Source organism: Sphaeramia orbicularis, chromosome 5, assembly GCF_902148855.1.
Source record: "Sphaeramia orbicularis chromosome 5, fSphaOr1.1, whole genome shotgun sequence".
Lineage (NCBI taxonomy): Eukaryota > Metazoa > Chordata > Actinopteri > Kurtiformes > Apogonidae > Sphaeramia > Sphaeramia orbicularis.
The window spans coordinates 22,709,596-22,730,326 of record NC_043961.1 but is presented as its reverse complement, the minus strand read 5'-3'; the positions used below and the strand labels follow the sequence as shown (position 1 = coordinate 22,730,326).

At 38.0% G+C, this 20,731-nt stretch overlaps 1 protein-coding gene across 1 annotated transcript in view; it reads right to left on the bottom strand.

Annotated features, from left to right (window-relative positions):
• The window catches only part of slc25a26 (solute carrier family 25 member 26), a 101,929-nt gene that overhangs the window by 41,859 nt on the left and 39,339 nt on the right, over positions 1-20,731 (bottom strand). The window contains exons 6-7 of the mRNA XM_030135287.1: positions 7,371-7,415; positions 591-660 (exon numbers count right to left, since the gene is read on the bottom strand). Coding sequence (XP_029991147.1) covers positions 591-660; positions 7,371-7,415 — 115 coding nt within the window. The remainder of the gene's footprint in view (positions 1-590; positions 661-7,370; positions 7,416-20,731) is intronic.

The following is a 20,731-nucleotide window of genomic DNA, read 5'->3' as shown; positions in this document are numbered from 1 at the left end:
AACCGTTATCCGTTTTTCATTCTTGTTTTGAAAATGAAAAACAAAAAAATGAGTCGTTTTTATTATTTTTTCATTTTTGGTTTTAAATTGAAAAACGAATGATACACGGATTAGAATCATTCCAGTACTGACCAGTTAGTGCAATCATATCAGTTTTTTTATATCCTTTCCTCATGTGTTTCTTATCTTTCAAGGTTATGTGCCTTTGAGCATACTCTAAAATTTGACTATAAGAGAAACTTTTCCATACTTTATTAAGACTTTCACTCAAAATTCCAGACTTTCAAGGTCTGGAAAACAGTGTTTCCAAATGCCATACTTTTTAAGACTTTCAAGACCTGCTCATTCACCCTGCTTTACTTTGCAAATGTGCTGCGCAGGTGAGGACAAGATACAACAGCTGAGCTCACCTTTGTGGAATCCTATAAGAATGTGGCTCCTGGTAAACTTGTCCTGCCCTGCTGGCCATCGATTCACCTAAACCATCCATCCACTGAACCATCCATCCCTCCCTCCCTCTCCTCCCCCTCTTCCCCCCCTTCCATTTCCCTCTCTGCCTCTTTCCCAAAGCAGCATATAATCCCCTGCACCTGCAAAAGCTCCGCACACTGCAGCCTGCCAAGAGTAGAGCGTGTGACCTTGCCTCCACGACCACAGAGTCTGGGAGAAAGAGAAAGAATTGTCAAGAGAGAAAGAGAGCGTTGACGATAGAGGAGGATGATGAAAGAGCGAGAAAAAAGAGAGAGAGAGAGGGAGGGAGACAAAAGAGAGAGAGAGAAACTGTAGTTAGTGGAGATATCAGACACATTGAAAACACATTGTGAACCTTGGTCTGGTATGAGGTCCAGCGCGGCGGCTGGGAACTGGCTATTTTTGTGTTGCCTTTTCTCCCCAGTGATGTCATGCTACTTGTTTCCCAAGAACTGAGACGGGGCAACAGGGAGCACAGAGACCATGTAGCAGCGCTCCATCGCTATCATGTAAAAGTTTTACACTTCTTGTCTGGAAGCCATCATGTTGTTGTGGGTCTGTAACTTAAGTTTTACCACCGGTCTGAAGTCAGGAGCAGGTAGAAACCCACTACTGATGTTTTAATGCTACTGGACATCTTTACACCGAATGCAGTGTTAAAATGAAATAAACAAAATTAGTTAAAACCTTTTAGGACAGCGAGTATAACAGGCCACCTGGGTGTCTTCATATTTTCTTTGCATTAAAAGTGTCAGAAAATGTATTTTTTGCCAATTCTTTTGCACATTTGTTTTCAGGAAGAACTTAACTTTCAATATCTGGCCATTAATCATCATTATTATAAATAACAAAGTGTGTTTTAGTAAGAAAAAACAAAAAAACAAAAAAAACTGACTTGAAGTTTTTAGCATATTTATTATCAGAAACAACTGTAAATGTCCATAATGCAACTTTTTGAGGTTGCAGAAATAAACTTTCAACTATTTTAAATCTGCTCAAACATGCTTTCTGGTCTTGAACATTCAGTATCCATAATATGTCTTCATATTTTTTGTTATTTCCATGCATTTTTTTAGCCTGTGTGGAAGCCTCTGAAACAGCTCAGGATCTCAGCTTTCCGATGCTGTTTGAATTTTGTGGATATCTCAAACGGTTCAGGAGTTACAGTAATTTGAATGCCGCAAAGTGCAAAATGAAGCGCCGGAGAAACTGCAGTTGTTAGAGGGTTAAAGAATAAGCTTGTGAGGTGACATCTTTTGTCAGCCAATCCCATAGGAAGACCAAACCATCTTTTACCTCTCAGACACCATCCTGTAGCAAAAAAACTGATAATTAATCCACTGCTGTAAGCGGTTTCCAAGCAACTCCAGTATTTACTGATTAAAAAATACTGAGTTTACTGATCGAAAGTGTTGAAAGTTTTGACCTTCTTATGGGATCTACACAAGCTTATCTTTTAAAGAATGGATTTCTTGGTGGCATTCAGTCGTGATGGTATATTACATCTACTAATCATTACGGACAAAAATATTGAGACACGCTGAATTACTAACAATGTGTTGAGCTACAAAATAATATTCTTATTTAGTCTTCAGCATTAATTTTGTTCATATTGTCAATTAAAACACTTGCAAAATGTATCAGAATATGTTTTTCCTTAATTTTACTCAATGCTCCCTCTAAAAATAACATAATTTTAATTATTTTAAATGTACCACATGTGGATTTCTGAGACATTTGTCATATTTTTAACCACAAATAATCATTTTAAACCAAAACTTACCATTTGGTTTCTTCAGCTCTCATTCAGAAAGAAAAATCAGCCTTAAAACCTTATTGAGTTGACAATAATCATGATAATTATTGAGAAATGTTTGCATATGTTGTATTGTTCACTTGTAATGCCATATTTTGTCATACTGTGTGGAAATATGGGGCAATGTGTATAAAACTAATTTAGACCCGATAATTAAACTCCAAAAAATGCTATTAGAGTCATAAACAAAGCTGGTTATCTCCAATCAAGTAATCCACTTTTTGTAGAATCTGGTTTACTAAAATTTTTTGATATTGTATATTTAAAAACAATGGAATTTATGTTTCGTGTTAAAAGTAAAAACCTTCCTTTTTGTATTCAGAAAATTTTTAAGTTAAGAGAAGGACATTATAATTTAAGAGGGATGTTTGTGTTTGAAAAATGTAAAGTAAGAACAAACGTTAAATATCACAGTGTTTCAGTTATTGGTGTCAAGCTATGGAAAGAATTGAAGGATGAAGTGAAATTGTGTAGCTCACTGTTGAGTTTCAAAAAGAATTGAATTTGTCAAATTATGAAGGGCTATGAAAGTAATATGATTACAAAATGACTTATAACACTGAATGTAGTATAATTTGTGTTTAAGTATTTATCTGCTGCAACTTCAGGTGTGGACTTGGACTAAGGATGTGAATAGGAGAAGCAGAAATAAGCCTCCAGCTTCAGCTTCTTCCTTTTTCAGTTACAAAATGTGTTAATTTTATGTTTGTTTGTTTTTTAATATGTATGTGTTTTGTTTTGTTGGTTTTTTTTTTAATATGTATGTGTTTTGTATTTTATATTTAACTGAAATAAAACATTCATTCATTCATTCAGAATAATTGACATATTTTATTATGATAATATTCATATCAAAAGCAATGGAAGTTCTACCAGCTGTATGAGTGACATGTCCCAATATCTTTGTCCAAATAGCGTATGTTTCAGAGTGAAGAGTGATTCTCTTAAGCACTATTGGGACTGGATTAGTTTTATATGGGCACGAGTTGTAATGCCACTTTACCACAGGATGCCAATAATATTAATGGACAATTCACACAGAATAAGAAATATCGGTAAAACTACCACAAGTGGGAGGGGTAAATCCATTCACTCATTGCTGCCCCCTCCTCATGAGCATATGACGTTGCTTTCCAATTAGGCTTAAGTGTCCAAAATAGAGCTTAACTCAGGCCGCATATTTCTGTCCGAACTCGACCCGAACCACCAGGCACTTTAATGTTTGTGTCCAAACCTGATCAGCAATAAATTAATTTAAATTATTCATTTGTCTAAAACTTTGAAGTAAAAAAGAAAAAAGAACTAAAAAAAAAACAAACAATAAAATCAAGAAGTCAGTTACACATGCACCTATCAATGGTCGTTAATCAAAGAAAAAGTAACGAAATACAATAATTTTAACATAAGCGTACATATGAATCAACTCGTAAACACAGTTTGAGAGGAAACAGAAAGAAGCAAAGGTTTATCTAGTCCTACACCTTCCTTAAATCCAGTTGTTCCCATATTTATGTAATAGATTGTCATAAAATTTACTTGTTTACACATTTGTGGTATGTGAACAGTATCTTTATTAAATGACCACATGTGCATTAAATGCTTTGCGTTACCACTACAGGAACAAAACCAAAGACTTGGGGCGACAAACGCACTTGTCTGACTACCTACTGGAAAACTGACTGCTTCGTCAAGAGCCTCCATGCTTGAAAATCCGGGAAAAACACTTAAAAACAGGATATGACGGAATATCTACACACATATCAACTACTGGTCTATTTGCAGGGGATTAGTATTACCTGGGGTCATTTTCCCAGACCGGTTTACAGAAGGTAGAAGTTGCTGTAGTCTTTACTGACAGTGTGCGGTAATGATTACTGATGTAGCACATTTGGACGGGACTAAAATCTCTGGGAATTATTACTTTACCCCACGTACCTATGTAAAACTAATCCTGTCTGAATAGGGCTTTAGCTAACCAGACCAAAACCAACCAAAACCTGGGAGGATCTTTGGTGATTTTTTAGCAGCCGCCATAGGGCTGGGCAGGGTGGGTTATTTATAGAATAGAATAGAATAGAATAGAATAGAATATTTTGTCAGTAGTATATTTAATGCAATCTACAACTTTAAAACTGAGTCATACCAAACAGTATGGCCGTGTATGTATAAAATCGAAGATCACTAACATTGTGTTGTCAATTTATCTAACAACTCTACGCAATAACACAATAAGTATTTTTTTCTTACACTGTAATTGGAGTCTGGTGCGTCAACAAAATGCAAATGGACGCAAAATTACAGTAACAGCTTTTCATCAACTATTCACTGAGCGAGTTGAAAAGATTGTCATACATCATATTGCGATGCACCGCAATCACTGAAATAAACAAATGTACAAATGACAGTAAACTAAATGTATTTATTGATAAAGTAGGGAATCGAATACATGTTTGTTTTTAAAGTTTAGTCCAAAAGACTGTAGTAATTTAGAGAAAGCTCACTGCACTGGATTTTGTTGATACAAAATAAATGATTAGAGTAAATAAATTCAAGATGCATCTGAAGAAAATCCATATTTGATATCACCTCTGTTTGCATTTCTGGAATTACTGGCTTGCTTACTCAGATGTAGCAGCTACTGACTGAAACCACCTGATGTTTTTGTGTTGAGAAGGAACTCTGTGTCTCTTCTTTTTTTTTTTTCTCCGCCCACAATTTCAGCAAAGTGATGAAGAGCCCGACGGCCTATGCGAGGTTAGTCTTTGTATAAAATGCATGTGGACAGCTGGGCCGCCTCGGGCGCTGCAAGGTATGATTACTTCTCAGGGAGAGCAATTGAGCAACAGCATGGAGCGATTACTAATATTTTCTTTTGTCCGTTCCCCCCTTGCGAGTTTAATCTGTTGCATGTTATCTCACTCTCCTCCTTCTATCTCACACACATGTGGACATCACAAAAACCATGTGTACCTCGACGCATGCACAACACATGCAAACACAAACAAGTAAACGCAGAGAAGACGGGATAGAGCAAAGAGGGCAGACAGTGTGTACAGGCTCTGGATGCATCATGTGTATTCCATTAAAGCAGAGATTAAAAAGGAGATTTTGTTTTCTACATCAAAGCCCTCTCGCTGGGGGATTCCTCTCTGTCTCTCTGAATCGCTCCCTCCCTTTCCTCTCTGTTTCATGAATAAATAATAAGGCCTAAACCTGGGAAAACAAACTTTTTGACCTCTGAACCTGTGTGTCAGGGTCAGCTTCTGCACCTGGGCGACTTCCCACAGGAAAGGGGTGGTGGTGGCGGTGGTGGTGGTGGGTCTGTGGGTCTATGTGTGTGTCGGTATGTTGCATCTCACCCTTTATTATATATATTTTTTTTTTTTTACACAGACACTGCAACGCTTCTCATTAAATCTCGACTTCCCGTCGTGCCTTCAACCCAAAATTCACTGAATTCTTTGTGGCTCTCTCTTGGTGTTCTGTCATAACGTAAGTGTTACACCCTCCTGTTTTGCTAATGTTGTTTTTGAGGTTAGAGCAGATGGGGTAAACTTTACGGTTGATTCTACATTTGGGGTCGCTGTTGTGAAAAACAAGTGTGTTCGAAAACCACTACATTGTGAAATAAATGTGTGAGAACTATGACAATAATCCATATTGGATAGTGAAGTCTGCTGTGGAAAGTAGAAGTGACCCCATGTGCAAACAACCCTGTGACTTGCACAATGAATTCATCAAATCCCCTGACTTCTCCTGGCTGAAGTGCCCCTTATTTCTAAGTGTATATCCCAGTAATCAAATGGCCAGTTGAACTTAATGCACTTTAGGAGAGGTTCTGGCTGCTCACTCCATCTCCGATTGCTGTTGGTTGGTTTTCTTCCTTTTTCCTTTTCTGATTCTCTCACTGACAGCTGTGTTGGCTCGGAGAGAAATATAAAGAAAAAGGTCATAACGCAGCACATTACTATCCCACAGAGCAGATGGGAGATCGTGCCACACACATACACGCTCTTGAATTCCTTCACACTGGCATTTTTGGGCCTAAATCCTGTTATTCTTTTTTATTCTGTTTATGAAAACCTCCGACCGTCCAGGTGGTCACTCTAAAAGGCACGGCCGTAAAAAATCCTGTTTGCTCGCAAATGGTTGCTTTTTCTTTTGGCCGGTGTGTATCGGCTGTAACTGGGGAAACACCTCATTAGCTATTGCCGTGCCACGCTAATTTAGAGGAAGACTGGACTGTACATCTGGGAGAACAGCGAGAGAGAGAGAGAGAGGAGAGGAGTCCAGATTCCAGCAGTAGTCCAGCTCTCCGCCAACGGACGTGTCCAGATGGCCTGGAGAGAGAGAGGGCCTTTGACTGCAGGACAAAGAGACACTTGTGAACGACAGAATCTAACTCTCACAAATGACACACATATGCACACGCACACACACACACACACTCACACGTACACACAGCTGTGCCGCTTATTGTTCGACTTAGCTCGGCCGTTAGCTCCTAACATTGATGAAATGTTTGACTGTCCGCCTCTCGCCTCTCTTGAGACATGATGTCACTCCAACAAATGCGTCTTTTCAAAGAGAAACAGCTTTTTTTATGTGCTCAGGGGCCAAGCAATGAAAAGAGAGATAGGGCGAGACATAAGAGGGAGGGGAGGGGAAAAAAAGAAAGGAAAGGCATTAAGAAAGAGATGAAAAAACTAAAAAGAGGCAGATATACAGGACTGGAGATGCTCGGAGGTCATGATAAATTGGAGGCTGATTTGATGATAGTCGTGACAACCCATTAAAACCAGGGTGCACAGTCCCATTTTCTCCTGCCACAATGATACAAGGGAATGCAGAGGGTGAGCCTGCTGTAAATGTGTCAGAGCACAAGCACACGATTATAGCTTTTCCACGGATTTATCACTGGGAATAATCACTGTAAATGATGATTCGGAGCTGTGGTGGTGGAGTTTTTGGGGAGAGTAAAAGAAGAGAGGGAAAGGATTAAATATATGGATAATAAAAAATTTAAAAAAAAAATAATAAAAAAACTAAAGCGAGCTAGAGGCACGAAAGATCAGATACGTACCTTTAAATATTCCCAAAGTGGAAACTGCACCAGTGAAAACGGGATCTGAAAAGCAAACGGACACATTTTAATTATCAGCATCATGTCATTGGATTTTCTAGAGGTTTAAGTTTCATCTTTAACCTCTAATCTCCTGCACTTGTTTCCTTTCTCTCATCTGACTGCTCCCTTGTTCCTTCTCACTGCTGATGATTAATGAATGAGACGGGCTGTGGTCTGGCAGTCCTGCACGGATAGATGGATAGATGGATGGAGCAAACTTGGAAAGAAGAGTAGAGGGATAGAAGGAGAGACTCTGGAGTGATGATGTGAGTGTCAGTGTTGCCACTGGAAATACTCAATCGGCTCACGCAGGAAGTTATAGCGGGAGGAAATGAACGACGGTGCCAAAGCGAGGGGCAAATGACACACGGAGAGACCACACACACACACACACACACACACACACACACACACACACACACATCCACCCACCAGCAGGCAGGCACATGAACAGGAATGGGCAAACTTTCTATAAACACACACACACACACGGGGGAGGACACACACATTCGCATCGACACCTTCGGTATCTTTTTTCACACATGCACATTTATCCTGTCATGTTGTTCTGGAGGAATGGCAGAGCGGGACAGGAAGGAAGAGAGGGAAGAAAAACAAAACCAAAGAGAGAAATAAATAAAGTGACACTGAGTTGTGTCATCAGTCTTTGATCACAGTAACAAGGGGATCATTCATCCATCTGCACCACCTCCTCCGACATGTTCCATCAGACTGCGTTAGCACGACGCTGCGAACCAGACCCATCCAACAGTGAGTCAGCCCCAGCACAAAGACAATGCATGGACTGTGTTTATACCATCTAATGAGCTTATGAGGCATTTAAACCAAATGAGCTGACCTCATATAAACACTCATTTGAAGCAGATTAACTTAAAGGGTATCTGCAGCATCTGGGCTGGAGGTGCTGAATATCATGAGCTTCATAATAACCTGGTGTCTTTTTCACAGCAGCTGCAAAATGGAAGTAAAGAATAACGCGCTTAAGACAAAGTGATAAAAGCAGCCTGGGAGGCATCGACATGGATGAATTCATAAACCTGATTGAATCACTGTGTAAATGTAAAAGGTTATTTGCTACGATGTTTAAAACCAGCTTAAAATGAAGAAGAGTTCCATTTAAATCTCTCTTTGCACCTCAGGATTTACTCTGAATCTACATTAAATTTAATTATGTTGCAATAAAACTTTAAGTTATACTATGAATTATATTTAAAATGGACAAATCTAGCATTATAGAGTATTGGCTAACCGGGTATGCTAACTAGCTTTTTTTTTAGCTAGCTGCCAACAATAACAGCAGAAGTTTGCTAAATTCTTCATTAATCTATTTTAACCCTTTCATGCATACATAAGTCATAGTGTTCAGCCAGGGTCAAAGTGCAATATATACTTAGCTCTACTGTTTTTTTTGTTGTTGTTTTTTTCTCGGTTGGTGACATGTCTGTTTTTATACTGTATATATATTTACACTTCCTTTCTTCTTTAAACTTTTGCACTACGCATCACCAGAGAGTTGTCACTTACAATTTCGTTGTACATATGTATAATGACAATAAAGGCATTCTATTCTATTCTATTCTATTCTATTCTATTCTATTCTATTCTATTCTATTCTATACTGGTCACTATAGTGGACAATTATTCTCCGGCTGTTCTCTTGTGTATTAATGGGTTTTGTTGTTTTAGTTCCATATCAGCCAACACAGTGGACACATATGCATCTTCTCATACACTGACATTCATACTGTTACTGTAACTATGCTGTTCTTGATAAACCTGATCTCCAGTAACATGTTTTATTTTAAATCAATTGCTAATTGTTATTAGACTGTAATCAACAGGTTTTTTTTTAACAAAAAATTTTTTGTTTTTTTTTGCATATTATCTCTATAAAGTGAATGATAAATGTTTGTATTGCATAGTTTTCCATATCACTTTCTGATATTAGTTTTTAATTCATGTTACTTTGCTTCAAAAATTTAATGCATGGTGTCCGACTGAGTGGACATTTTTGTAACATCATAGAAAAAAACTCGATTGCATTGTTTTTTTCATGCCTATAGAGGAATAAACACACTCAGGAAAAATATCTTGGCCAAGGTTCTCATAATTCATGCATGAAAGGGTTAATCTCCATATTGATTAATATCTTATTGATTTGGATTTACATGAATCAACTTGGATTTACTGAATGGAGTCCAGTTTTCAGTGCAACAGTGATGTGTTTCATTTTAAATGTGTTTTTAATCATTTTGTTTCTGTAAACTCTATTTAGAACTATATCCTGTACCTTTCTAAACAGTAAAAAAAAATTTAAAAGTGGCCACAAGAAGTTCATTTTACAAACATATCTCTCAATTCTACAAACTTGTACAAACCCGGGGAAAAGCCATTGTTCCCAGCAGACTTTAAACTACAGACCTTCAGACAATCCTGGATACAACAGATGCAGACTTCTAGTAGAAGTTGAGCAGCAACATCAAATAAAGTTACCATTTTACATTAAAGTTGAGCTGTCAAAACTCATTTTAATATCATGTAGTTCTGGCCACAACACTGGTACATGTCTCCAGTTCAGTCCATCTCCCAAAGGTCCACACTAATCTTAATATTCTGCAGGTTATAAAGCGATTTATATGATCAGAGCAGACACTTAGACAATCTATATTTGATGTTTCAAGTCATGTTCATTATACAAAGCCATATAGATGGGCTTAGCCTTTTTAAACTCATCTTAAAATGGATTTTTACTCCTTGGCTCTTGACCCCGTTCTTATTTTTATGTTTTTATTACTCTGAAATATTAAATTCTGAATATTGTCATTGCTTTTATTATTTTATATTGCTGGTTTCATAGTTATCTTTTTATGACTGATGTACAGTACATTGTTTCAGTTGTGGTTGTTCTTAAAGTGCATTGTAAATTAAGTTGAGTGAAATTAAATCAATCTTTGTTGGTACAATCCAGTCTTAAAGTTAATTAAAGAAGGAAAATAACACAAAAGGGTAAACAAAAATTATGAAGGGAATTTAAACAGAAATTGCCCCAGTGTAGGAGTGGATATTGAGCCATGTGTACTCAAAAAAAAAAACAGGGAAAAAAAAAAAGTTTTACATGCTACAGGTGATACTAACAGACATGTTTCAGTGGAAACTCTTCAGGTCCATCTGGTCTATTTGAGCAAAAAGATGCAAAGCCTCCCTGTCCATGGAGATTACCAAAAAACTTTATTTCTAAATCATGACTCTGGTTCGAAGCCACCTGAAAGTGGCTGAGAAGTGAGTACACGTTGGTTTTCCAGAGATGAGAGCGTGAGTTCAAAAGGAATAAAAGTGCACCTGTCTTTTATTACCAGCCCGATGAGATGTTCCTTTTTCCAGGCCAAGCAGAGTGAACGACACGAACGCCAAGAGAGACAGAGAATATTCTGCTAAGACCAGCACTAAAAGTAAGCACCGTGTAGACTGATATAAGAGAAAGTACATTGGAGGTGAAAGTAAGCAAACACATGCTCCGACTCCTGAACTGTACATATGAAATTACATCTCAAATAAAGTTTGGATTGCTTTAATCTAATGATTTATAATCTACACAATCCAATAAATCTAATAAAATGCAGCCAACACTATTTTTCTCGTGCTATTTTTCCAGAATGGAATATATAATCGATATAATATTAATTCAACATGTACATACATTCCCCTTTTGAAGCTCTGCAATGGGTGCAGAGAAGAGAAAGACAGATGGGTTTTAGTGAGGATCTGGAAAGACTGATCCACCGGTGATTTATGACTGGTTTTCACTCCCCTGGCACACTGCGTGGTATGTGTGTGAATGTGTGTGTGTGTTGCCTGGCAAAGATGGAGTGGCTGAAAACCACATGTAGTCTGATTAAAATTGATAAGGCATTTACAGTTAAAGGAGGGGGCTGAGGGAAAACACACACACACACACACACACACATACACACAACTTGGACATGTATGACTCTGAGTAGATGTGGCGTTTGGTAGGAACCAGCTGCGAGTGTGTTTGTTTATGAGATTGAGTTATAGAGTCACACATAAAGCACAGAGGATATGTAATGTGATGATTTCTGTAGGGCTGTTTTTCTGGGCACGTTGAGCTCCTACTCGTTTTGCATCCAAACCTGTGCATATCATACTTAAACTGTTTCCATTTTAGTATTTGCGTTTTATCTGCCATCTGACATCCTGAGCTAGTAAGTCTGCAGTCTGTTCGTCTTGTGCAATGCGTGCACAGCGTCGTCCATTCGTCAGCGGCGGGCTGCTGTGGAATGAATTTTCTCCACAACTGCCATCCTTGTGTCACTGCTCTGACTTGCATTAAAAACATAAGCGTGAATTCTCCCAACAGCCCAGGGGAGCTTTTCCTTTTTGTGTGTCTGTCTCTTAAACTTGTGCATCACAGATGAACCTGACAAACACATCCTTCTGTGTCTGGACTGTTGTAGAATTTAAGTAGAAACAGTCGGTGGCATGTGTTTTAAAGCTTTATTTTTTGGGTGGTTTCTGTGACTGTGCCACAAATATGTCATTGGAATTGGATAACCGACAACAGAAACATATTTTCATTTTTGTCTTATTGTTCTAATAAACACCTGGTAGACTCAGTTGGCCTTTAGTGACTCTTTTCTGAGAAACACATTTAATGGTGTCACACTAACAACCGTAAAAGATTCATAGATCATTACACCACGTTTTATATTTTATTTTGGATTTGGATTTAACGATCGATAAAAAAAGCATAAATGTTAGGAGTAGGAACTGCAAAATAACTTACAATACAATACTATCAGGATCTATTACCCATATTAATGATGGTGTCATATTATGCAATATTAAATTCATTAAAGGACAATATTGTCTTCAATGAATCATGATGACTGTGTAACTGAAGATGGAGAAAAGACACAGTAAAGTAACAAAAAAAGCAGGAAGATAGGAAGTAAGTATGCACAGACGGCTGATACCGATATTTAAAATGACAATATGACTGGAAGTCGATATTTTATTGTTGTTATGTACTCTCACCTTAGCAAAGAAACCATTACAAATAGTGAAAATAGTTACTATTAAGTCATTCATTACATTATATTTGTATGAACACAGATTCAATCATACAAATTTACAGACATTACAGTTCAAGATCCTGTTCAAATGTTCGTATTCTATTAGTTCAGAACTAACATCAGAACAGTATTTTAGTTCAATCCCAACAAAGGAACTACCATTATTTAATAAAAGCGTTCAATAATAACAAATAAGATATAAACAAAAAAACAAAAATGAACCTCCACAATATCTGCATTTGAATAAATACCTAAAAATATCGATACAGTACTTTTTAATATCGATACAGGGTGGGGAAGCAAAATTTACAATGAACATTTAGTTGTTTTTTCTCAGCAGGCACTACATCAATTGTTTTGAAACCAAACATATATTGATGTCATAATCATACCTAACACTATTATCCATACCTTTTCAGAAACTTTTGCCCATATGAGTAATCAGGAAAGCAAACGTCAAAGAGTGTGTGATTTGCTTTGAAGGCAGTTATTGAGAAAGAAGGAGGACACATAGAATAAAAACATTTTCTATTATGTCAATTTTCTTGTGGCAAATAAATTCTCATGACTTTCAATAAACTAATTGGTCATACACTGTCTTTCAATCCCTGCCTCAAAATATTGTAAATTTTGCTTCCCCGCCCTGTAGGTATATATATTTTTTGATAAAACATAGGAGTGTAGTCGTTTAGCATCTCAACCTCACAGGCAGAAGGTTCCGAGTTCTATTCTCAGTTGGACCGGAGCCTTTCTGTGTCGAGTTTACCTGTTCTCTGTGAGCTTCGTGGGTTTTATATAATCTAATTCTCCTGTCAGTTTCCTCGACCACAGTGCTGATGAAGATCTGGTCCCTGAGCGCCTCCAGTGGCAACTCACTGCTCCTATATCGTGTGCTATGTGCTAATGCTAATGCTAATGGTAATTCTAGATAATGTGTGTGTGCCAGTGAATTAGGCAGAAATGGAAGAACAGGGTGTGTAAATAAAGAAAACAAAACAGGGTGTGTAACATTCCGTAAAAGTGACGGGCATAGCACAACAGCATCACGAGCCTCCTGCCACCCCCCCGTCCCCGAAAAATTTCAGACTGGGGGGGTTATGGTATTCCAAACTGAAAACAAACAAACTTTACGCAGAGAAACACTCTTATAATCCACCATTTTTTTGGCTGTGCTTTTCAAAAACTAACCATGTAAATGACGGGTGCACGGCTCACTACCTAATACACTGGTGTGTGCATTATGGGTAAAATGCAGAAACTGAAATTCCTCATGGGTGTAATAAAGCAAGTTAATCTATAACGTTTAAATGGATTCCTCTGCCATTTTGACCAACCACTGTCACTGCCTGTTGGATGACGTCAAACATAAACATCACTCCAAGATGTAATTAATCTGGAGAGTCAAACTGGCAGGGGAATCCACTTAGAGCCCCTGCATGTGTTTTAGAAAATACACACACACTGATCAGCCATAATGTAATGACCACTGCAGGCAGGGGCGCCGTTCCCAATGATGGGCCCCATGAAAGCTAAACGTTGTGGGCCCTTTCATAAAATTCAATATCTTGTCGATCTGTCGGGGGGGTGCACACACATAACGTCACTTGCACTAGCATGAAAACAAAACTGAAACTTACCATGCTTTCAATGTCCGATTCCCGACTTCTATGTCTCTCTTATACAGCGGCTCTTACAGGACATTTTCACCACTTCTACCCTGTATCCACTGGACCCAGACCTCTGCTCTGTGAGCCCCCCCATAAATGCTGGCTCCCATGAATTTGTCATGGGTCTTATCAGTGCCTGAGACTAGGGGTGTGTATTGGCAAGAATCTGGCGATACGATACAAATCACAATACCAGGATCACGATACAATATATCGCGATATATCATGATACTGTTTAAAAGGCAATTTTTTTGTTTGTTTCTTTTTTTTAAATGATTATTTCCTTGAAGAATGGAATTACACCAGAAATCTGCACAAATACTAAACACATTTTTATTGGATCACAACAGGATCTAATGTTATATCACAAAATGTTCTTGTGTTCAAACTGAAATTCTGTTTTACAGACATTACAGTTCAACATCCTGTTCAAATGTTCGTATTCTATTAGTTCAGAACTAACATCAGAACAGTATTTTAGTTCAATCCCAACAAAGGAACTACCATTATTTAATAAAAGTGTTCAATAATAACGAATAAGATATAAACAAAAAAACAAAAATGAACCTCCACAATATCTGCATTTGAATAAATACCTAAAAATATCGATACAGTACTTTTTAATATCGATACAGGGTGGGGAAGCAAAATTTACAATGAACATTTAGTTGTTTTTTCTCAGCAGGCACTACATCAATTGTTTTGAAACCAAACATATATTGATGTCATAATCATACCTAACACTATTATCCATACCTTTTCAGAAACTTTTGCCCATATGAGTAATCAGGAAAGCAAACGTCAAAGAGTGTGTGATTTGCTGAATGCACTCGTCACACCAAAGGAGATTTCAAAAATAGTTGGAGCGTCCATAAAGACTGTTTATAATGTAAAGAAGAGAATGACTATGAGCAAAACTATTACCAGAAAGTCTGGAAGATACTATTAAAGAAGAATGGGGGAAGTTGTCACCCGAATATTTGAGGAACACTTGCGCAAGTTTCAGGAAGTGTGTGAAGGCAGTTATTGAGAAAGAAGGAGGACACATAGAATAAAAACATTTTCTATTATGTCAATTTTCTTGTGGCAAATAAATTCTCATGACTTTCAATAAACTAATTGGTCATACACTGTCTTTCAATCCCTGCCTCAAAATATTGTAAATTTTGCTTCCCCACCCTGTACAATATTGTGAAATGAAATATCGCGATATATTGCGGAAACGATATTTTCTTACACCCTTACCCGAGACTGCAAGTGCAATTGTAATAAAATGCTTTACTGAGTTGAGATCCAGGAACATCCAACTGAATCTACAATTTGGAGATGCTCTGACCCAGTCGTCTAGCCTTTATAATCTGACCCTTGTCAAAGTCATTCAGATTCTTAACACTTGTCTATTTTGCTGCTTCCATCACATCAACACCAGAGACTAAACACTCACTTGCCTAATATACCACACCCACTGACATCCTGTATTGATATTTTGTCCCTCCCGTATTATATGATAAAACCCTAAAACTCAATAAAGTGTATTGAGTATCTCTATTGCTATTAAGTGCAGTTGAAAACCGAGTGTGTTAAGGCCTACCGCACTGTTTGAGGACACACACAGAGAGGTTCACCTGGTTGTAACAGGATGCAGGTGCTGAACTTGAAGTCAAGAGGGGACACTTTGTGGGCCAGTGGGTGGACCGCATGCGTTCTGTTCTACTGTTACACACTTGGTGTACGGGGCATATTTAGACCTCAGTTATGTTATGCTAGACCAGCACAAAGCCATCGAGACTGCCAGAGTTGTGCTACGCTAGATTACCATGGAAATCCACATCCCTCAAAGTTGCAAACGGCAGACTTTTTCTCATCCTTTGGCTTCGTATAACGCCCCAATAACCGTGGCCTATTCAGTGATATGAAGCCAAGACAAACTCGCAGTATCTGTGTGAGAGCGGCTGCAGTGCGTTGAAGGCCTGTCATGTTATCCCTTAAAAACAAGACTCTATAAAGCCTAATAAAAAGAGATGTCATGTCGTCACGGCGAAGCCAAACACAATCCCATCGACGTGATGTTTGCTTTTAAGGCATCTCACGGACAATATGTTTTTTTTCCACTTCGCGCTGTATGAATAGGAAGCTATTAGTGCATTTGAAGGATCAGTAAGCAAGAGAAAACACTGCCCTGAAGGCTGTGCTGTAGAGATGCTTCCAGTCCACAGAAAACCACTGAGGTTTTCCCCTCGTCTGCCAAAACACTGCAAGCTCACTCAGCTCCAGCTTGAGCCAGTCAGAGTGCTTGGAGGGCAACAACTGAATCATAACGATAACCAGAGAGACAAACACACCCTGGGCATTTAACACATCATTGAGGTCTGTGAACATGACCTAAAAAGACACACACACGTACACACTTCAGAAACAGGCAATAATAATGCAACCCATTCTGTATATATCAGTTTTTCTTTATCAGGAACTGATGCATTGGAGGACTCGTCTTTCCCAGTCTGTCTTGATCTAATTAGATGGAGATTTTAAGAGTAAAAACTTTGCAAAGAAGTATAAGACTGGTACAAAGGAGTAGGAGTGGGTGTGACTCTAAAGAACTTTTTAATAAACACTAAAAGGTCAATCTGTTGTGGATTTTTAGAAGCCAATTTAATAATAAAAAAATCTATCTGACTTTATAAGAACCTGTATAACTTATATTACAGCACATATGAGTCATGGTAATTTCCACCTAAATTAAATTGATAAATACATAAATCTGGATCAGCCAGCATCAAAATCAAAGTAATTCAAGAAACATGAATCTGCATGTAAAACTAGAAACTTTATTATTTATTTATTTATTTTTTTACTTTAGTCCAAGCTAAAGTTAGTTAAGAAGTTTATTATTAGTCTTGGCCTATCTCGACTAAAATGTACAATGTCTTAAAGGAAATAGTTACATCAGAAATATGTTATTTGTGTTTGTTTTTTTTTTTTTAAACACAATTATTTCTCCATATCTAAGATTAACAGGCTGAAGAATTGCAGAAAAGTTTGAGCACACCTTAGACAAATGAATCTTAGCCAAATCTTCTGTCTGTTCTTTCAAAACTTTCAGTCTCCTGCTTTCTCTACGATCAGTTAGATCAGGGGTGTCAAACTCATTTTAGTTCAGGGGCCACATTCAACCCAGTATGATCCAAAGTGGGCCAGAGTAGTAACATAATAACAGTAAAAAAAAAAAAAGAAGTAAAATTACAGTATGAAAGTGTTTACATCTATAAAGTTTCCTTAAAAATGTGGATAACATGAACAACATGAAATTCTTAAGAAAAATAAGTGCAGTTTTAACATTGTTATGCCTCAGTTTATCATTTCCAGATGTACATTACAACTCACAGATCACAGTGGATCTACAAATACACAAAACATTTAATAACAGACAGAATATTGCAAAAATTAAACTGACTTCTCATAGGATATTTCAGGTTGTTCATATTTGTTCGGGTTATTCACGCAAAATGTTTTTTTTTTACTTTTACTTTTTACACTAAAACAAAGAGAAAAGTTTGTAGTTGTCATTATTTGGAGGTTATTATGATAGTATTTTACTGGTCTGATCCACTTTAGATCATATTGGTGTGAATGTAGAACCTGAACTAAAAAGATTTTAACACCATTGATTTTTCATATCTTTGATGTAAATTTTGCATTCCACAAATTCATCCCACAGGCCGGACTGGACCCTTTGGCAGGCCGGATTTGGCCCACAGGCCGTATGTTTGACACCTGTGAGTTGGATGATTCCTGTCTTCATTCAAATGTTAATCACATGTAAGCTACACTTTTAAGGCGTTCAATCCCCCTGCTGTCATTAATTACTCTTTTATGAATAGCTGTTTTTCACCCCTTCACCTTTGTTCTATCATCTGACGTCCCTACTGTCGTCACCAAAACCACCGGTGACGAGGCTCCTTCTGTACATCTGTAACCCCTGATTCATACGAACACTTCACATGATGCTCTTCCTGCTCTCTACAAAACCTGATGACATTTTTGTTCTTCAGTATCTTCATCAAACCTTCATCCATCCACGCTCTGCTTTACACTCCGCTCTGAAATTAAAATCTTAACCAACAACAGAACTACAGATGTTCATCTTTAAGGCTGGGTTTCTAATGAGTGTTTGTACTTTTTCGTTGAAAATTACACTAAACTTGGCCACAAAGCGCAAACTCTGTTCCAGGAGCTCAAGAGCATCTGCTCGAAAAGCCGAAAACATCTGTGTCATCCAGCTGGCCTCCAGGGACAGGATTCCACTGCTGGGAACCACATGACCAGCTCTCACACGGACCTGCTGCGATCCTGCATGGCTGCATTTTTGTGGGAACATGTCTGTGTCCTTAATCATATTTCCAATGTGTGTATGTGTGTGTCTGATGTGCAGCATTTTATGTTTGCTGGCTGACACATTCTGTACAGTACATGATCAAAGATGACAGCACCACTTGCTGTGACTGTCAGGTATGATATTATACAAATATGGAGATTGTGCCTGCTGTGCCATTCTGCTGACAGTGCTCCCGTCTGTATGTGTGTGTATTTGTGTGTGTGTGAGTGTGTGTGTGTGTGTACGCGTCCTTGCCAACTGTATTAGCACTAACTTTATTAGTATTCAGAGAGGCTTCAGGCTGTCACAGGTCCTTAGGCACTCAGCGGAGGGCAGGAAAAACACATGTCAAAATATATTCACATTGAGTCTGATTGCAGGCAAGCCAGTGGGCTGCAATTTGACAAATGACTTTTAATAGGTCATACTGCAGTCTCTGCATACTGATGAGCAAGGAGCCAAAGAGAAACGGAAAAGACGATGGATATTTAAGATGGAGCGATGAGTAGTCTAATGTATGGACGGCCTAACCGTCAGATGTCAGACATTAGTCATGTTTTCCAACGATTGTTTATAAAACGTTCCTCATCCTTCACCTGCTGCTACTACAGAGAGAAAAGCAAAAGTCACATGCTTTCCAGCAGAAGTTACAAGACTAAAGCCAAATTATCTTAACATGTCTGATAAACAGTGTTCGGAGTAATGTGTTACAAAAGTAATCCATTACAGTAACAGATTACTTATTGCTGTAATGCAGGAGTGTAGGGCATTACTAATCAATTTTCAGTAATATTTTACTTGGCACATGTTCAATAGCGCTTGTGTTACAACACACTTTCGCCCATAATTTGATTGCTCAAATGAAGAAAAAAAACCCCAGCAAAATCATGAGACCTTAAGGAATCAAAAATGCAGCAGGAACGATCTATTTCCTGTTGGTGTTCAGCCAATGGGTGAAGACGGCAGAAGACAGTCCATTGGCCACATGGTCGTATGCTCATTACTAACCCTAACCCTGCTTTAAGAAGCTAGTTAGCCTGACCCCTATGATCAGCAAAGACAAGGTAAGCTAACGTTTGTAGGACTCGTCAGAATTCTTTATCAATTGCAGTTTTATCTACTGGCATTGTTGGTGCCAGTAGATAAAGATGTAAAATGTAGAAAAAAATGCAAGTGTTCCTGCTGGAATTCGAACATTGTAGACCATAGCATTACTTACTAAGCTATCCATCCATATGTACGTCGGGGTGCAAATTTATGCATCCCAAGGCGCTCCTATCTCTTCTATTTTCTTTTTTTTTTTTTTTTTTTGGGGGGGGGGGGGGGGGGGGGGGTTCTACTGTGCATGTGTCTCTGTATGTAACTCCAAAGTAATACTGGAGTCATGTAATGCATTAGAATTCTGAGACAGTAATATTGTAAGGACGGAATTACTCAAATAACAGCAACAAGTAATCTGTAATGTATTACAGTTTGGAAGTAACATGCACAACACTGCTGATAAACATCACAAATCATATGGTCTTTCCATTGATGGCATAAAAACTCCAGTGTTTCTACTGTTGTTTTATAAAATGCAAAACTCCCACTGTTTTCTGAAAACCGCTCTTCACATATTAACTTGGTCATCCTCTGTGGTGTAATCTTCAACACAACTTCTGCACTTTCAGCTCCTCCTGCTCTGTTCTTGCCACCAGATGTGAAGCAAATGAGCAAAATACCAAATGATTCATAACCCAGCGACGTCTGCTGGATCTTCTGTTAGTACTTGATACTGAATGACCATTCCAAATCCATTTGGCAAGCTCTGGATTCCATGGATTTGGAATTTACCGAATGTACCATTTCAAATAAGACCATGTGCACTGTCTCATATTGGTTTTATCAGAGAAATAAAATCAACAGTCTCCTCTCAACAGTTTATGTATTGGTTTAAGAAATCATGAGTCACTATAGAGTTCAGATTGAGATTGATCTATACTCTCTGTGATTATATTTTTATTAGCTGTGCTACTCACTGTAGAATTGTTTTGGTTTTCCAACCACATCACAATCAATCAGTCTGGTTACTGATTTTTGAACTTTCCTCATCATTTTTTTTTTTTTTTTTTTTTTGTAGAATGATCACATGTTGGAGAACTACAGTGTTTGCAAAAGTGTCCA